At 37.0% G+C, this 20,009-nt stretch overlaps 1 protein-coding gene across 1 annotated transcript; it reads right to left on the bottom strand.

Annotated features, from left to right (window-relative positions):
* Window positions 1-1,462: 1,462 nt before the first annotated feature.
* LOC128169156 (uncharacterized) lies at window positions 1,463-18,516 on the bottom strand. The gene is made up of 13 exons (XM_052835320.1): window positions 18,324-18,516; window positions 14,516-14,701; window positions 13,031-13,173; window positions 12,574-12,654; window positions 12,360-12,461; window positions 11,342-11,488; window positions 10,169-10,375; window positions 7,952-8,099; window positions 7,418-7,598; window positions 6,206-7,247; window positions 5,203-5,411; window positions 4,573-4,718; window positions 1,463-2,932 (listed from the first exon to the last, which is right to left on the bottom strand). Exons 1-13 carry the CDS (start codon window positions 18,421-18,423, stop codon window positions 2,811-2,813), a joined length of 2,814 nt encoding a protein of 937 aa, XP_052691280.1. The 5' UTR covers window positions 18,424-18,516; the 3' UTR covers window positions 1,463-2,810.
* Between the last annotated feature and the right edge of the window lie 1,493 nt (window positions 18,517-20,009).

The raw sequence follows: 20,009 nt of genomic DNA, 5'->3' as shown, positions 1-20,009 counted from the left end.
TTTGCTGACAAAACTGAATTAGATTCTGTCACACACTAAAGCTGACACTAGTGTGGAAACATCTTTAGGTAGTGTAGATTCACAGTTGTGAAAATCATGATCCCCGGGAATAGGGTGGGGGCACAATGGGGGAGGGGGTCAAATTTTTACATAGGAATATATACAGAGTAAATCTTTAAAAATCTCCTTCTCAGAAACTGATCAGACAGGAAAGCTGAAACTTGTGTGGAAGCATTCTCAGGTAGTGTAGATTTAAAATTGTGAAAATCGTGACCCTCGGGGGTTAGGTGGGGCCACAATGGGGTCGAATTTTTACATAGGAATATATTGAGTAAATTTTAAAAACTCTTTTTCTCAGAAACCAAATGGTATAAAAAGCTGAAACTAGTGTCTAAGTATCCTCAGGTAGTGTAGATTCAAGTTTGTTGAAATCATGACCCTCAGGGGTAGGATTGGGTCACAATGAGGGGGGGGGGGGGTTATATAGGAATATATAGCGAGAAATCTTTAATAATCTTTTTCTAAAAAACCATTTGCCTAGAAAAATTGTAACTTTAGTGAAAGCAACCTCAGATAATGTAGATTCAAATGTGTCCAAATCAAAATCTTGAGGAGTAGGGTAGGGCCATATTGGGAATAAAATTTTACAAAGTAAAACATTTTTAAATATTCATAAAAGCTGAAATGTTATAATTTATATTTTTACTTGTATGTACGATTTTTGAGGACGATTTCCATTAGGGTCATTTTCGTAGGTAAAAAAAAATATTTGTTTATGCGTTATATCGCGAGAGTTTCGTGTTTATTTGCAAAAATTTCGTGTTAAATCGCGGAAGTTTTGCGTTTAATTGCGAAATTTTCGCGTTTAATCGCGAAAAGTATGCGTTTATTCGCAAAAGTTACGCTTTTATTCGCGAAAGTTACACGCTTATTCGCGAAAAAGATTTTTTTTTTTCCTACGAAAATGAGCTCAATGGGCTTTCGTATGTATGCAATCATTATGACATATTGTTGTTTAGACTTTGGCCCCTGAACGATTCTTGGGCCTCACAAGGGGTTCAGAGTTTGATGAAGGTTTATAAGTAACCTATATATAAACAATTGTTTATGATCTTTTTGAGAACTGCAATGCTCAACATGTGATATGACTATAAAATCATCCTGTTAGAAAAGGGACTAATGATAATAAACATAAGAATATCCAGGGGAAAAATGGATTTTTATTTAAACAGGATCTACATGTATTTACTACATTGTCCAGATAGTTTGTATTATAACTCCATTAAGCTGATTTTATCATACCTATTGTTCCTCAGGTGAGCGATGTGGCCCATGGGCCTCTTGTTTTGTGTGTGTGTGTGTGTGCCAGTATATGGTATACTTGTGTTCTTTAAATGGTTAAGGATGCTGGGAGGTCAACAAAGTATCTGTCAGATCTACCCCAAACATTTACAAACAAAACTTCAACTGCAGTGCAGAGTTTATTAACAAGTTTGCTTTCTGAAAAGCCAGTTATTTGTTTTGTTGACTTTCTACAATGGGCAAATACCATTAGTATGGAAACTTTTCCACAGTTAAACTGTCTAGATAAAATAGCAATTTCATTCATCGTTATTTGAAAAAAAGGAGGTTACATAAAATATACAAACAAAAACATACAAACAATCAGTTGCTATCGATTTATTAGTATAGCCACAATATATTTATTGAACAAACACTGATGTAAAGCATTTATCAGCAAACCTCTAAGTCTTCATGATAAATTATTGCACTACTTGAACTCTCTCCATAAAATAAATGAGGACCAATCTTTTAATCTGAACATTTACAAATAAGTTGTTCTGTTGCGTAATGGTCACTAAACCTTTGTATGAATAAGCTTGTTTGTTATACATTTGTAAAAAAAAAATGAATATATAAAACAGTGAAAAAAAACCCAATACTTTTAAATCTTTAAAATATTTCTCATATTAAAAATCAACAGGATAAAAATAATAAACTATTTACTTGATAACATAATACAAATTATACATATATTAACCATAAAATCAATGTTATATCCAATCAGATTTTATCAACAGTATAACCAATCAGATTGAATCAACAGTATAACCAATCAGAATTCATCAACAATATAACCAATCAGAATTCATCAACAGTATAACCAATCAGAATTCACCAACAGTATAACCAATCAAAATTCATCAACAGTATGACCAATTAAAATTCATCATAAGTATAACCAATCAGATTTGATCAACAGTATAATTAATCAGATTTCATCAACAGTATAACCAATCAGATTTCATCAACAGTATATTTAATCAGAATTCATCAACAGTATAACCAATCAGAAATTTTCAACAGTTGAGCCAATCAAATTTCAACAATATGTCTACTTAAAATTCATCAACAGTACAATAAATCTAAACCATCAAACAGCATAACCAATCAAAATCTACATTCATTAGCAAGTCACTGTAAATGATATAGCACCAATAGATTAATAGTATATCTCTCTCTCTCTCTCTCTCTCTCTCTCTCTCTCTCTCTCTCTCCATCTTCTTGAGCAAATTTAAGTTTTCCACAGTGTAATGTATTACAGAAAGTTTCTGATATGACAAAAGCTGGATGATTGAGGTTGTTCTACAAGTTCATTCTATGAGGTCATTGTATCGAATCATTCTATGGCGTTACCCTATAGAATCATTCTATGGCGTTACCCTATAGGGTCATTCTATGGGTTCATTCTATGGGGTCATTCTATGGTGTCACTCTATGGGGTCAATCTGTTTGGTCAATCTGTGGGGTCATTCTATGGGTGTGATGTTTGACATCAGTCTCTGAAGTTCTTGGATTGTTGGAATGTCCTTCTGCAGAGCACTGCACAACTTTGTCATTATCTCCATAACTTCAGTCAGGAAAGTTCGCTCTAAAAAACAAACACATTGACAGTCAATTCCAACAATATTTACTGCATTATATTGTATAGAGGGAAAAGTTTCCTGCCCTCTGTGTGTTTTCACCCCATTCATCCAAATGATTTGTGGATGAATTTTAAATAGGAAACAAAGAAAACAATAAGTCATATATACATTTATAAAAACAACTGTGTTAGGGTGAAGTTAAAATGAACTTTAAAAGTCATTTTTGTTAAAATAAAATGGGATAGTCGCAGATATGTAGCTTTATGGTATGCCAACCCAAATTTCATTGTAGAAGTACAGAGGCCTCTTTATAAGTATATATCATAATAAAGTATTTTAAGAGACAATTCTATATAAACAAATAACTGGTTGGTTATGTTACAGTGCAGTCCCCAAACACAGCTGAAGAGAACAAGAGGCCCATGGGTCACATCTCTCACCTTACCAACATCAGACATAATAAAATCAGCTTCATGAGGTCATGGCCAAATTATTAGGACAATGAATGAGTAAAATAGATCCTGTATAAAAATATTTTCAAATTTCTACAGATGTTCTTCTGTTGAGCCCCTTTTGTAACTAGATGATTTCATACTTATATCACATTTTGAGCATTGCCATTCTCAAAAAAAAAAAAGCATTTGAACAATAAAATGCTTTCTTTGGTGATTCATGCGGAATATGAAGGTGGCGACATTGCAGAAAAAAATACATAACCTGCATTAGCTTAAATGTTATATCATTAAATTACTCTTTTTACATTCCTATGTAAAAATTAAATCCCCATGGTGGCCCCACCCTACCCCTAAGGATCACGGTTTGAATAAAACTAGAATGGACACTACCCGAGGGTGCTTCCACACAAGTTACAGCTTTTCTGGCCAATTGGTTTTTGAGAAGATTTTTCTCTATATATTCCTATGTAAAATTTTCGACCATCCCATTGTGGTCCCAATGTACCCCCGGGGATCATGATTTGAAGAAATTTGAATCTACACTACCTGAGGATGCTTCCACACAAGTGACAGCTTTTCTGGCCAATTAATTTATGAGAAGATTTTTAAAGATTTTTCTCTATATATTCCTATGTAAAATTTTCGACCATCCAATTGTAGCCCCAATGTATCCCCAGGGATCATGATTTGAAGAAATTTGAATCTACACTACCTGAGGATGCTTCTACATAAGATTCAGCTTTCTGGCCAATTGGTTTTTGAGAAGAAGATTTTTTAAAGATACCAATAAATTTGTATTAATTCTTAATTATCTCCCTTTAGAAGAGGGCTTGGCCCTTCATTTTAACAAAGTTGAATCCCCTTTACTTAAAAATGCTATGTGCCAAGTTTGGTTGAAATTGGCCCAGTGGTTCTGGAAAAGAAGTTGAAAATATAAAAAGTTTACAGACAGATGGACAGACAGACAAAAAGTGATCAGAAAAAGTTCACTTGAGCTTCTAGCTCAGGTAAGCTAAAAACGACATTTTCTATGTTACTCCAGCTTGTATGCCATATACATATTAATAGCTCAATTGTGACACAATATATTTACTGGTGTACAATTGCCCTTTGATTTCATTAAGTTAAAAAATTTGTTGTATACATGTTTTAATTATTCAAATAGTACAGCGCCTGAAAATTGGACTTACCGGCGAGGAGAGAGCGGAGTCGCTCGTTCTCAAACAGCGACATAAGACAGATGACAGTGAACCTGAGTACGTCCCTGCTGTACCGGCCAAACATACAGTTCATGACCTCAGTGACACTCTTTTGGACAAGGTCATGGAACAGGGACCTACAAGAACATCGAACAGGGGTCAACTTTATATGATGCACTTACCATTATGTGTATGCCCTGGTTAAAGCTAGGTCAACAACTAGAAATTAACCACTGGTAGCAGCTGTCTCTCTACAGGTATCACTGGTTAAAGGTGACGTTTTGCTCCTAAAGACCAGATAGGGAAGGTGCCATGTTGCAGAGACTGCAGGTCTAGAGACCATGCATTGATTACACTGACTTTTATCAGGTGATGTCATTCAAATTTGGCGCACAGGTATAAATTACAATATCCAAGACAATGATCTGTATCTAATAGTATCCACGTTTATAACAGTGACCCATATTTGATGACACTGCCCTACATTTATTACTCTGATACTTCTTTGCACTAACAGCATTTTAATGAGTGACCTACATTTACCTTAATTTACTATCTGACCTACAATTGATGACACTGACCTACATTTGATGACAATGACTTACATTTTATGACACTGACCTATATCTGATGGCATCAATCACACTGATCAGGAACGCTGTGTCGATGTCCATCAAAGTTTTACTGTCTTCAAACTGTGACTTGGTATAGTTCAGGAGTCCCTTTGGAGCCTCTGAGGTGGCAAGGAGTGTGTACAGTGGCTTGTCTATGACAGACAGGGCCTGAGCATCTTCACCTCCAAACACAAGAGAGCTGATGTAATGACTGACCTACAAAAAGGAGAAAGAGAGAACTATATAAACATGATTTCTTCTTTTCTGGAGGACAAAGTTTGCAGGCAATTGCATTTTATTCAAATCAAAAGCCTTCATAGATTATTGCATGGTTCTTGAAGTTTATTTCTTAAAATCATTATGCCATACTGCTCTTTTCAATGGACTGGAATTCAATATATGACTCAATAATCAAACAATATGATCAAACTCTAAAGGTTCTTAAAATACGTGTATGGAACATACCGTTATTTGAAATAAGACATTTTTGAAGTGATATTCTGTGTCACACATTCCAAGTCCAAATATTATTTTCAATGGTTTGTCACAGTTAACCATTTGTGATAGACAGCACCTGACTGAATATTCACCTGTACATTGATAACTTAACACTCGCCTGTATGCTGTTAACATTTACCTAATAGATACTTGTCCTATGAAACTTACCTGTATTTGATGACCTTTCACTTTTGTCTGACGACCTTTAACTTTACAGTCCCTGTATTTGATGACCGTTGACATTTACCCGATGACCTTTGACATTAACAGTCCCTGTATCTGATGACCTTTGACATTTACCCAATGACCTTTGACATTAACAGTCCCTGTATCTGATGACCTTTGACATTTACCCGATGACCTTTGACATTAACAGTCCCCGTATCTGATGACCTTTGACATTTACCAGATGACCTTTGACATTAACAGTCCCTGTATATGATAACCTTTGACATTTACCAGATGACCTTTGACATTAACAGTCACTGTATCTGATGACCTTTGACATTTACCTGTACTCTGATGACCTTGGTACACAGGGAGACATCGGACACTGAGTACCTCAGCTCCTCTGTGTCTGGGGTCAGGTGGTCCTTCCTCAGGCGGACCTCCTCCTCCCCCAAGGGTCCGCCTTTGAGGTCCATCTGAGGAAAGTTCATTGGAATGTAATCTTCCTCCTCTTCATCATCTTCTGATAAAGAAGATAATACATGTGGTTTTGCTGAATGCGGCGATGTTTTTGGCTGAGTGTCTTTTACCTTTGACCCCTGACCCAACCCCCCACAGTCTTCACAACCTTCATTCTTGTCATTTCCATGGTTCAACTGAACCGGTTCTTGGTTCGAGTTGACATTTTTCACTTTTTTCACACTGTCACAGTCTTCATACAGCATGTCTCTGGGATTATGCCTTACCATGTGAGTATTGTGTCCCTCCTCCTGACAAATGGGGTCAGAGTTACGTACGTGACCATTGCAGCTCAATGTTGGACAGAATATTGACACCGGGCTGGTGGGGGAGGGGTTGGTTTCTATGGTGATACTTGTCCCTCCACACTTGGCGGTCACATCTTCTATGTCTCCTTGTGGACCCAGATTAATGACCATTTCTGAGGTAAACCTGTCCCCCGCCCCCCGGTCAGTGAGTGGATCTGGAGGGTCGATTTCATCTTGTGGTACCCCCACACTGAACTGTGGGTCCCTCTCCTCCTCCGCATCCACCCCCCTCCTCAGTGCCTCCGCCGCATCCTCACTCAACACAACTGTTTCCTTGACAACCAACTTGGGCTCTACCAACGGAGTCACAAGGTCAGGGTCGTCCTCGTCCTCTGAGCTGGTCAGAGAGTCCAGGGGTCCCACGTCGTCGGGGAAGTGAACCTTGCGGTCCAGCATGTCGGTGTACTTCTTCTGCTTTGGATCCCTGAGAATTCCTTGGGTGACCTCTTCTTGGTTCTGATTGGATACAAACATTGTGGGCGTGGTCAATGTCTCGGTGAATGAGTGGGCAGGTTCGGTGATGGCCGAGCCAAAGTCGACCCGCAACTTTTTCTTATTTCTTAAAAACAAACAAGACTTGTTAAGTGTGTTCTATATACATCCTTATTTTGTGGCATCTACAAAGATAATCTGTATGTTGCTTCATTTTGTAGAGCCTTTCATAAACTTCACATTTGTGGTATTTATGTAAAATGTGTAATTTAGTGGTATCTGCATGTTAAGTCTTACGTGAATTGTGTCATTCTGGAGTAGTTATAGAAGAATCGCCTCCCCTCTGTTTTGACGTCGAGGTTACTGGGGTATTCCTGTAGAACAGACTGTACCACAGGGATAGCGTGCTGGAAGATGTGGCGCAGCAGATTGTCGTACTTCTCAATAGCCTCCTCCACCTCTGGGAATGAACCCAAGTCTATAAATCAACACAAAATGTCATCAATTTTTTCAAAGTTGGGCACTATTTTCACTTGCAGACTTGTTTTGCAAAATGACAGGTGGTTTAACAAACATGAAAAGAAACATGAAATCAAAGTTTTTTATCAAGTTTTGGGTGTTATGTAAACCTTTTGTACACCACCCTGCAGTAATCTCTTAAAAATATGGTCCACAAGAGAGAATTATTTTTAGGACTCAGACAAGTCCAATCATTGACAACACAGCCCAGGGAAATTTATGTTGCTGCGGACAGGAAGTTGTTTACCTGTGGACAGGAAGCTTTTTACTTTGGACAGAAGGTTGTTTACCTGTGGACAGGAAACAGTTTACCTGTGGACAGGAAGTTGTCCAGGTTTTCCTGCAGACTAGAGGTGAGGTTGACCAGGGTTCGGCAGCCCGGGGGGACAATCAGGACGCTCTTCTTGTGGTGCTGTATGGAGCGAAGGATCATCTCCAGGGCCGTCTCTCTCAGGGGTATCTACCAACACAGAACCTGTCCATCAGTCAATCTATCTCTCTATCTAACCATGTCATCTATTTATCATTCAATCTATCTATTCATCTATCCCTATATTTATTCATCCATCCATCATCTATCCATATATTCATCCATTATTCTTAATTGATCAATTCATTTCTTTGCCCTTCATTTAGTCCAGACATTATTGACATCAACATATAGAAACCCCCCCCCCCCCCCAAAGCTGTTTCACTCTTACATTTATGATTTTTGAAACAATGATAAATTGATTATTTTGAAACTTAAATAAGACTATAATTGTATAAAAATATTAGGATCCATTGTTAAAGGTGCTTGGTGTTAATAAAAATCATTTAAAAAACTTCAAAATACATACATGATAAACCCATATCAACAAATCCACTCCAAAATTTTGCTGATTAAGGTGGAATAACACATCATCACAAAATGGCTGACCACTGATCGAAACAACATTTTGTTTTATCAAGATGATTTTATGGACTGAGACATGCAACTTACTCCATAGCCGAGTGGATAAAGTGTCGGACTTGTGATCCGTACATCCCAAGTTTGAATCCCGCAGGGCCTTTTGTTGTTACTAACTGGAATAATTATTTTAGATATTCATTTTTCATCCCCAAACTGCACGTTTTTCACTTATTTGACATTTGTACAGTTTATTTATCATTTTATCTTTCATTATCAAAAATGTTCCTGTTAATTGAGTGACTTTTTCCATGTGTGTTATTCAACCTCAAACATCCACAAACCCACTCCAAACATTTGCTGATTAGATCTTAGTTCCCTCATCAAACTTGATGTTGTTAGGAACACTACAATAAACATTTCCTACCCGACTGTTTCCATACTCTGCATCATAGAAAAATAAACTAGAAATGTTTAATGTTATCAATTGTGAAAATCACCTTAAATGAAAAAGTTTTTTAATTGCATTTGTCTGCTTCTTCTTGCCCTTTTAATGGGTTTGAGGTGGTTGGTGGCTAATATTAAACTTTTTTCTGCCGTTGCAAATTTTTGCATTTGGAATTCAAAATCAGTGCAAACATTGAAAATGATATCATTTTTAAAATTCAAATTTTAAAATTTGATGACCATTACACAAAAAAAAGTGAAACATTTCTTGCAATTCATTTTTTGGCGGTTGGGATAAAATGGCAAATTTTGAAAAAATAAGTGACCGACAGAATATCAAGTCAAAAAATATATCTTTGCCTTTTTTGCAGTTTGGGGCTATATCTTATCCTTTTTGCAGGGTCTTGGTCAGTAGGTAGCTACACATACATTACTTGCCTTTTAAAGGTTTTTTGGGGCCATTGAGTTGCTATATTAATTCTCTGATTATCTGATCAGGTTCTAAGCAGTATTTCTTTCCTTACTGCCTGTTGAGATAGTAAGGGGCAATATTTATATCACTGATTTTCTCCCCAGGCTTTGGTCGGAAGGTGGCTATATCACTCACCTTCTCCCCGGGCTTCGGTCGGTGGGTGGCTATATCACTCACCTTCTCCCCAGGCTTCGGTCGGTAGGTGGCTATATCACTTACCTTCTCCCCGGGCTTCGGTCGGTAGGTGGCTATATCACTCACCTTCTCCCAGGGCTTCGGTCGGTAGGTGGCTATATAACTCACCTTATCCCCCGGCTTCGGTCGGTAGGTGGCTATATCACTTACCTTCTCCCCGGGCTTCGGTCGGTAGGTGGCTATATCACTCACCTTCTCCCAGGGCTTCGGTCGGTAGGTGGCTATATAACTCACCTTCTCCCCCGGCTTCGGTCGGTGGGTGGCTATATCACTCACCTTCTTCCCAGACTCGGTCGGTGGGTGGCTATATCACTCACCTTCTTCCCGGACTCGGTCGGTGGGTGGCTATATCACTCACCTTCTCCCCGGGCTTCGGTCGGTAGGTGGCTATATGACTCACCTTCTCCCTGGGCTTCGGTCGGTGGGTGGCTATATCACTCACCTTCTCCCAAGGCTTCGGTCGGTAGGTGGCTATATGACTCACCTTCTCCCTGGGCTTCGGTCGGTGGGTGGCTATATCACTCACCTTCTCCCCGGGCTTTGGTCGGTAGGTGGCTATCTTGGCCAGGATGTCCAGCCCGTACTGCTGTATCTCGGTGACCTCTGGGTACACGGCCATACACCCCAGTATAGCGGGCGTGGCCTGACAGTTCACCATGACGACCAGGTTATCAGGAAAATGGCTGAAAGTCCGCAACAGCTGCAGACATAGCACAACATGAGACAGTGGGTCCTGCAGAGAAAAGATGTCTAGAAATAATATCTCTCTGAAAAAAATTTATTAACATCATCATAACCATCATCATCACAAGAAATGACAAAGATTAATTCTCCCACAATGCATTATTAACATTAAATTATGACCTGGATTTTTAAATATAGTATCTCACTGACATTATATAAATAGTGCCTGTTTGGGAGAGTAACAGTTGAAATTGACACCCCGAGAAAACTGTTGTCAACCGACGCGAACCGGAGGTTGACAATGGTTTTCGAGGGGTGTCAATTTCAACTGTTACCCTCCCAAACAGGCACTATTTATTTTATTATACTGAATGTCTTAATTTTAAAGAAATTATTACTGCTTTTATATAGAAATGAGTGAATTCTACTGCGAACCATATGCGCATAAATTACGCAAATGTAACAATTCTTTGTGTTACCAATTGCCAAGTGTGTTGCTAACGCTGAGAGTAATAGAACTGATTATCAACTGTGTACAAACCAATCAGATTTCACAATTTAACATGAAAGTATGATAATACTACATGTAAAACTGAACAACATTGATTCTTCCAAGTCACTTCACAATCACCAAGCCTCGGCTAAGTCTGGTCTCAACCAGTCAAAATGTCATTGTCCAAACCGAGGCCCACCCCCAAATTGGGTGATGTGCTGATTGGTTAAAATAAGATTCTAATCATTAAATTGTTATTGTGTTTTAAACTGGCACAATGTGAATGACTGGTTGCTACATAATATGAGGGACTGATTCAATGCAATAACCAGCACCCCTTTCTTGTTAAAGATTTTCCATGGTCGAAACCAGACTCTTGCTGATAGAGTTTATATAAAGCCATATAGACGATTCGGGTGGATCATGATTGGTGCCTGCAGCATTCAAAGATCTCTTGATTGTAAAAATTTACATTCAGTGCATCTTGAATAAAACAAAAGAATTTTCAAGCTTTGTTCTGACCATGATCTGCCTGAGAAGCTCGACCAGCAGTCTGACGGAAGGCTTGTGTAGGGGACGATCTCGTTCTGACTCAGGCATCTCTTCCAGGCTCTGAGATATCTCGAGAATGTATGCCACAATAATGGCTCGCTGGTATCCGGCTACCTCCTGTTAACAAAATAAAAGTTAAGAAAACAGTTTTTTAGCACGGTACTATCATATAAGAAAATGTTTTACACATATTACAGAAAGTTAAGTAGTTTTTTTTAGCAAGGTGCTATCACATAAGAAAATGTTTTTCATATATTACAGAACTAATTAAACCTCAGGTGGTCAAACTAAAATTTGATCCTTGTTAGAGCATAACCATTACAAACATACACCCGTGTCCACACTTCACTTCAATGCCTTAACACATTCATACATGATAAAACACAATGTTAAATGGCATTGCAGCTCATTGAGCAGCCTGATACAAAACTAATATAATTTAAGCCTCCTCCAACGCCCCCCAATAAACATAGATAAAAATCAAATAATTCAAAATCCCACAGAAACCTGTGTATCCCAAGGCAAAGTGCAGAGACAGCAAACATTAATTTTGAGTGATGGAACTTCACTTATATCTAAAATATTTGATTTGTTTAAATAGAACTTTGCAATACAATATCTACATATAAATATATATATATATATTATTATAAATGATTAAAAAAAACCAACTTTCTAAGGACAGGCTAGAAAGTGAACCTTACAGACAATCCACATATCTAATAGAATATGTATACGCAGACTGAAATTTCATTGGCTGAATCATATATAACAAATCAAACTTAGTAACCCAACACTTTCTTACTTGTTTACATGTTGTCATGGTAACTATTTTTTTTTTGTTATACATGTTCTTCAAGTAATTATAACCTGCTGGAAGGAGAGAAAAGGAACAGAAAGGACTACATTTAAGATTACTGTTTTCTTGTTCTGAACTAAAGAACCACCATTTCCTGTTGATGTTAATTAGTCATACCAGGTAATTTACCTGAAGAAAGGTGAAAATCTGATCAGTAATGGCTGCCGATAGCTTGGTGTCAGTGTACTGGTTAATTTGTTTGGTCAAAAAACTTCCTGCTAGATTTGCCAGCTAAAACAATAACTATGTTTGTTGAAAAACTTACAATTATACATGTATAATTAATGTATACATAGCGCATTGTTTATGTCAATATTTGTTTACATTCAGGTAGAGTTTTCACCTTGTCTGTTGACTTGATGTCGGTGAGGAGTTCTGGGTCTATAGGGGGGAGGTGGCTCCTTTCTCCGTGAGGAGGGGTCTCCTTAATGACATAAAAACACTAAGTCTTATCTGTTCTCAAGGATGAAACAATTCATAAATAAAACAAATTGCTATTAAATCAGGCTTAATACCTTTATTGTAAATTTATTCCAACAATTGCTGAATTTTGTTAAATCTTGTGAAAATTGAGGCCGTAAAAAACTGTTTCATGGCAACATGCTTGCTGGGGTTGTTTGAATTATCATTATCAGAACTATAGTCAGACATTTTTTCAGCCCCTTTATTAAGGAATTATCAGAATTGATAATAACAGCAATGTGCTTGGGTTTTAACAATTAGTCCCCAACCACTGAATCGTCTTTACTCTCTGGTTTCTTTAGAGCTCTGAGTTCTAGATAAACTGGGATGGTACCTACCTTGGTTGATGGTTCCTGGTCTCGCCCGGGTTTGGGTGGGGGTGAGGCCTTCACTGCCAGCCCCGGGGTGAGGGGAAGCTTACGACCAGGGACGCCACCCTGGTAAATCCTCAGCGTCCGGTCAGCCACTTCTATAGGAACCCCTGTGTTTAAATAAGATGGCTTAGACCCCATCATGATCTGATGAACCTAAGTCCCATGTAATAATCTCACAGCAGAATGAATCATGTTGACAACAAAGAAATATCCACCGATCAAATTCAAAAATTTTGAAATACAAGGAAACTAAGTATTCCTAAAGTTAACTATTGAAATAAACCAGAAATTGCTTAATGAATGGGAATAATACAATCACACAATCAGTACTTCCTCTTGAAACCTTTGTCAGCAGTGTGAAAATTATAAAAATACAGCAAGTCCTGTAAATAAACCTAAGTGGAATAATGAGGTAATTTTATTTCATTACAAACTAAAATAATATCCTGATCAATAATGATGATGACGTATTTATTACCACTAAGTGATGACTCCCCTCTGATGAGGTTATTAAACAATTACCACTGAAAGTAAAAGATAACAGTGTGTCATCACTAGAAGGGCCAGGTATTTAACTCTATTAATGAGGTGACATCTTAATCACATATGAGGCTTTTTTTTAACATACCACTGCCGATAATAATTCATTGAGAGTTTTCATGTCTTCATCACTGATCAGGTTATTAACTTACCAGCAGCAGTGTTTATTTCATAGCTAATGGTGGGATTTCTTCATCACTGTTGACTAGTCACTGATCAAGAAAATTCAACACTAGTGGGATGCTTTCCTCATCACTTTTGACTAGTCACTGATCAGGTTTTATACTTACTATATCTCAGTTTAGACTAACCACTGATCAGGTTTTGACTTACCACCGATCAGAATTTAATTTACCACTGATCAGGTTTAAACTAACAATAGATCAGGTTTGACTAACAACTGATCAGGTTTTGACTTACCACTGATCAGAATATAATTTACCACTGTTCAGGTTTTGACTTACCACAAATTAGGTTTTGACTTATCACTGATCAGAATTTAATTTTCCACTGATCAGGTTTTCACTTACCACTGATCAGAATTTAATTTTCCACTGATCAGGTTTTCACTTACCATGGATCAAGTTTTGATTTACTATTGATCAGAATTTAACTTACCACTGATCAGGTTTTGACTTTTCAGGTTTTGACTTACCACTTATCATGTTTAGAAATACCACTTATCAGGTTTAGACTTACCACTTATCGGGTTTTGACATACAATGATCAGGTTTTGACACATTACTTTTTAGGTTTTGACTTTCAACTGATCAGGTTTTGACTTACAACTGATCAGGTTTTGACTTACCACTTATCAGGTTTTGACACATTTCTTTTCAGGTTAATTCATTACTAATGGAATGATCATTTGATTACTGTTGACTTACCATTGATCAGGTTTTGACTTACCACTTATTAGGTTAATTTCCCCTGCAAGGTCCTCCCCATTAATTGTACACATGAGGTCAAGGTTGATCGGTGCGAGGACCATCCCTCCATTGTCGGCAATGGTGAGTTGTAGCAAGGTCACACACACCCCAGGCGCAGTTGTCTCCTGGGTAGGAACAACACGGAGGTTTCCATCCACCCCAAGACCTGTTATTAAACAAGACTTACCATGACAACATGACTGTATTTTTAGAATGGACATCTTTAAGATATCATTTTACGACAATGGACTGTGCTTTATATGCTCAGCTTACCAAATAATTCACTGTGTTCACAACTTTACAATCAAAGAGAGATGACTCTTTGTAATAAAATTGCTTTTACTTAATTTATGCAATTTGGAATTTATATTTGTGAACAAAGCAGAAATTTGATACACACAGAAAATAGCTCATATACAGTAGAATGAATGATTTAGCTTTGGATAACTTCAGGTTTTATTTAATTGTAATTTCTCTTTAAAATTACTTAGTAGTACAAAAGATCTAGCAAATACATTTTTATACTTTTCTCAAAAGATAATACATATCTTAGCATGCAAAAGGTCTTTTGCTTAAAGAATTTCAGAAGTCAAAGAAAAATTACTGGCACGCTTGAACATTGATCTTGACATCGTAATGGTACAGTAGCAAGTTTGCAATATCTTAATGACTGAAGGTATCTGTGTATCTAAATCTTTAAGGCATAAGTTTCACTTTTACGAGAAAAATTCTCAGTGAACATCCTTTATGTAGAAGGAAATACTAGGGGATACTATGTCCTTGTATTAAATATTAAACGTAATGTCAGAAATTTCCTTAAAACTTTTCCAAGGCAGCGCTGACTTCCCTGTATTTTTACACCACTCACGGTTTCCTGTTACATATTTTCTCAAGTATTGTTGTTTTTTCAAGGGTTTGGTCAGTAAATATGACACATGTAAGACACTCTATTTTCAATGTAAACTTTCTCCTAAATTAGAAAGAATTTAGCTCAGCTGCGGAACTGATGAAAATGTCAATCTGAAATGTTTACTGGTATCATAAATACTGGGTATGATGCTTACAGATTTGACCTAATTCCTACCTATTATAAAGTTGAAAAGTGAGACCACAAGACCAATAATCAGCTCCTCTGAGTTTGTGACCTCATTGCCATCCCCCACCCCCACAAACTAAACTACCTTTACCTGAAGACTGGGGTAGCTACTTCTCCAAATACCTGACATCCTAGATTCAACACCCCCCCCCCCCCTTCCCGCTCAGATACCCATTTTGACAGTTCAACCCTCATTCCTAGGACCCAGGTGGATTTCCACATATAAATCTTAGGTAAAAAAATTGTTTGCCGTTTTCAATAATTCCTGTTAGGCTTATGGCTGTTGTAGTAATTTGAAAAAGAAATACTGTAGATTCCTTATATTATGCGAGTACTTAATTCCACAATTCAACGGTTTTCCCTCAAATCGTGAGAACATAAAATCGAAAATGTCGATATTTTATCATAGTTTTATGTAGTTTACATATGTCCGAAATTTAAAAGCGAGATTTTAAAATTCGAGAGAGGGGCATCTCGGGATTTTATGCTGATATTTATTCCTCGTGTTTAATTAGGAATTTACAGTATAAAATGTGAAGAGAGAGTAACGGTAAAAAATCAGAGAGAGAGAGAGATATGAGAAAGAGATGAGAGAGAGAGAGAGGTAAATACGGTACAAAAACAGACAGGTAAAAATTGATACATGTAATAGAAGTTATTCAAAGTTGGTTGTTAATTTTGTTAGCACTGTCATAAGGAAAAACATTGGGAAACATAAATAGCTTTTCCACTAAATTGGGATTGTGGATCAGAGATCAAATTCCACTGATGGCACTGTGTCAGACAGGTGATACATGAAACAGGTGTATCTTATTAATATCATACATGTACATACTGACATGTACATAGATATTACCAACTATTAGATATGGTAAGTCAATTAGGGTAACAACAACGCACTTTGATACTATAATCTTGCATTTTTAGTGTAGCCAATTCCTGCCTGTATATATTGAACATGTACCAGCTATTAAAGATGGTAATCAAGGGTTACAACAACGCACTTTGATATTACACATACTATGTAAATTATGTTTATCCTAAAAATAATTAGTGTCTTCATTCAACAGTTCAGGGATATAAATATTTTAGCAAATCTACTATAATCTGGCATGTTTAGTGTCGCCAATTCCTGCATGGAAGTTTCATTGTTTACTGTACATCATTATTCTACGTTTATTAGTTACTGTAAACAGACACACAACAACAGGGGTTTACTGTGGAATCATTAAAATTCGTGGTAGCTCAATTTTCGTGGAATTCGTGGGTAGCCCTCTCCCACGAATTTAAATCCTCAACGAAAACAATTTTAGAAAGAGTTATCTTTGTTACTGAAACAGTAGGCTACGCATCCACGAAATTACATCCCCACGAATGAGCAAAAAAGTAATAATCCACGAAAATTGGCCCCCACAAATTTAAATGATTCCACAGTAAATAAAAAATCAGTTTCTATCATCAGTATGTATTGGAGAATAAACGTACTAGCCAATTGGCCCCTCTACTTTTTGTATGGCACCTCCTGTGTGAAAAAACAATGCTACCTGCTCGACTGTATGATTATTAATTGAAGATGTCTGTTCATTTATGGACAGTTAGAACAAAGTTAGTAATTAATAGAGTGTTGATTAATTAACTGATAGATACGCTTTAACCCCCCCCCCCCCCCAATTTTTTTTTTATATTCTTTCAAATTGCTACAATCATACCATCAATTAAGTGTGCAACAATACAGTCAGATGTGGCGGATTGCTTCAGTATCATCAATTCTTATTTGATGTGATTTTTCAAGCCTTTCGTACTTTTGATATGAAGTTTAACTTGTCAGCATGTCATTACAAAATATTGCTGTAGAATAACTTGCATTGTGATTAAACCAGCCAGATAGTTCTTTAGATCAGATATACCGGTAGTTGCCCAAATAGCAACAGACTGACCCATAAAAACTTTCTCCTAATATTGTATCATTTACCTCTCTAACTGCTGTTCTGTAGTGGCCAGCCTGAAAAAAATTTGAATGGACGACCTGGGAGCTACAGTTTCGTAGGTGTTTAAAAAAAGCAATTGACAGAGCTCCAAAAATTGCACTAATTTTGGACCTCTTAGCACTATTTTCACCCAAATTTTGTGGTAAAAAGTAGTACCAATAAATTCTTCAGGCAATTTACTATTGATATTGTCACTTTTCTTGCCTCAGATTTTATTTCCAACATGCTATACGACCTCGGAAAATGAAATATTTTCATTCACATGAAGATCGAGTCTCCATTTGTACATGTAAACAAACTGCTTCACTTTACATGGCTGCTGACGGTGTTTAAAAGAACATTGGAGGCAAGTAAGTGACAATATCAGTAAAAAAATATTCAAGGGATTTTTTGGAATTAAATATTTTCACAGAATGTGTTCAAAAATTAGATTATACTATAATCAGTTTTAAACTTGCGCAATTTTTTGTCGCCGTTAATTGCAACTTTTAAACACGTACGCAACTGTAGCTCCCAGATCGTCCATCCGAAATCTTTTAGATCGACAGCTACAGACCTACAACTATTACGTCTCTGTCATAAACATATATACAGAGACTTATTGCACCAGGGACGTATATACTACTTAGTATATACGTCCCTGATTGCACTGATGCACCAACGCATACTTGTCAAACAAATGCCGCCGCAATGATGTTGTTTACCTATGAGATAGGTTTGTCCTCGTCCGTGAACCGTGACGATGCTGTCATGCGTGACGTCCCGAATCGTGTACACGTCCTTGGATTTCTTGGACTCTGTCATTGTCTCGTTTCATCCATCTCCGATGCTTTTGCTGTTTACTTTTTTCCTCGTATCAGTCACAAGTTAGACTGAATCCTAACTTCTTTGACTAAAGAGCTACTTTCGTTTTCGTTGGCGGGAAATATAAATAAAAGTTTTGATGAGTGACGTCCGTTGATCGTTAATTCATCTTTTAATAAGAAAGAGGAGCTATGTGCACTTGGGCCACAAAGTTCCCTTGAGTATCACAATTCTGCCCTGTTTTACGAAATGTTCACAAATCAAAGATGACTATCTGCTCGATTTCTCATCAGTTCACCCAACCGTGATTGTAACCAATGGGACATGTCCTCTATAATAGACTATGACATAGAACGTCCATCGCCAGGGATAAAAAAAGAAATGGAGCTGGTCGTCATCCTTGACTAGAGAAGATTGTTTGAGATCAATGAATTGTCTTGTCGAGATTTTCACTCAAATTGTGACTTTATCAGATGTCAACAAAATCACGTGTGCACATCGAACACGTTTGCCGATCCTACATAGTAGACCTAAATCGCATTTGCATCATAGATACTATCTAGTTGTAGATAATGGCACATTGTACAAGATGTAAAAAGTAAGACAAGATATATAATTTTATAGCAAATTACATGTACGTAAAATTAAACTCTAAGATAGATATCTTATACATTAGATTAATTATAAAATGCCCCACCATGCTTTTTTTAAAATTCAGTAAACACACGCTCTCTCTCTCTCTCTCTCTCTCTCTCTCTCTCTCTCACACACACACACACACACACACACACACACACACACATACTCGTAAAGACATGAAACTCACTACACATGACTTTTCACCAGAAAGTCACTACACTATTTTCTAAGGGTCGTGAAGAAAAAAATTGATCAAATTTATAAAAGACTGTCTACTCTTATTAGCCTAGGGGGCTGATAATTCGTAAATTCATTATATTAAAAATTTGGGTTTTCCCCTGAACTTCACTACATCAGACCACGTGACCCACCAGTTAGACACACATGATTCTCACTACATTGTCAGGTTTGAAATACACACATGAAACTGACTACTTACATTAATTTTACTTATTTATCCCATCTTCTCATTATCAAATGATTTGATACACCATACATTCTTTGTACAGTTTCTAAAGAACTATAGCACACAAGTTTTGTGATTTATAGTGGATTTTAAATAACGTATGTGGCAACAAACTTTGAGAAAAGTACACACTTAAAAAAAATAAAACGCGTTAAACTTAGGACTAAGCTAACGCAGTTTGAAAAAAAAAAATTCAAAGTGCGTTATGATGGAACTTCACAATTTTTTATTATCGAAACACTTAACGCACTTTAAAAAAATATGTTTAAATAGAAAAATCTGGAATTGAATTTCTAATTTGCTGATTGTATGATGAATTGTTAACACTAGTAAATCTCATTAACCGTCTTTGAGAACGGGGGTGGGTGTGGGTTAACCAATCATACAGGTCAATTACCAGTGCATCATTTACTAGTAATTGATTTCAGGAAGAAGGTTGCCTACCCCTTATCTTTCTATCCAAAACGTATGATATTCAGCA

Source organism: Crassostrea angulata, unplaced genomic scaffold, assembly GCF_025612915.1.
Source record: "Crassostrea angulata isolate pt1a10 unplaced genomic scaffold, ASM2561291v2 HiC_scaffold_102, whole genome shotgun sequence".
NCBI lineage: Eukaryota > Metazoa > Mollusca > Bivalvia > Ostreida > Ostreidae > Magallana > Magallana angulata.
This window is presented reverse-complemented; position numbering and strand designations above follow the sequence as displayed.

Excerpts from the sequence above, each read along its gene's own strand:
- LOC128169156 (XM_052835320.1), bottom strand. The coding sequence starts at position 18,423 with ATGACAGAGTCCAAGAAATCCAAGGACGTGTACACGATTCGGGACGTC. Across the intron at positions 7,248-7,417 it reads TCCAGAATGACACAATTCAC|AAATAAGAAAAAGTTGCGGG; the intron begins GTAAGACTTAAC and ends TTTGTTTTTAAG. Across the intron at positions 5,412-6,205 it reads CCAAGGTCATCAGAGTACAG|GTCAGTCATTACATCAGCTC; the intron begins GTAAATGTCAAA and ends TCCTTTTTGTAG.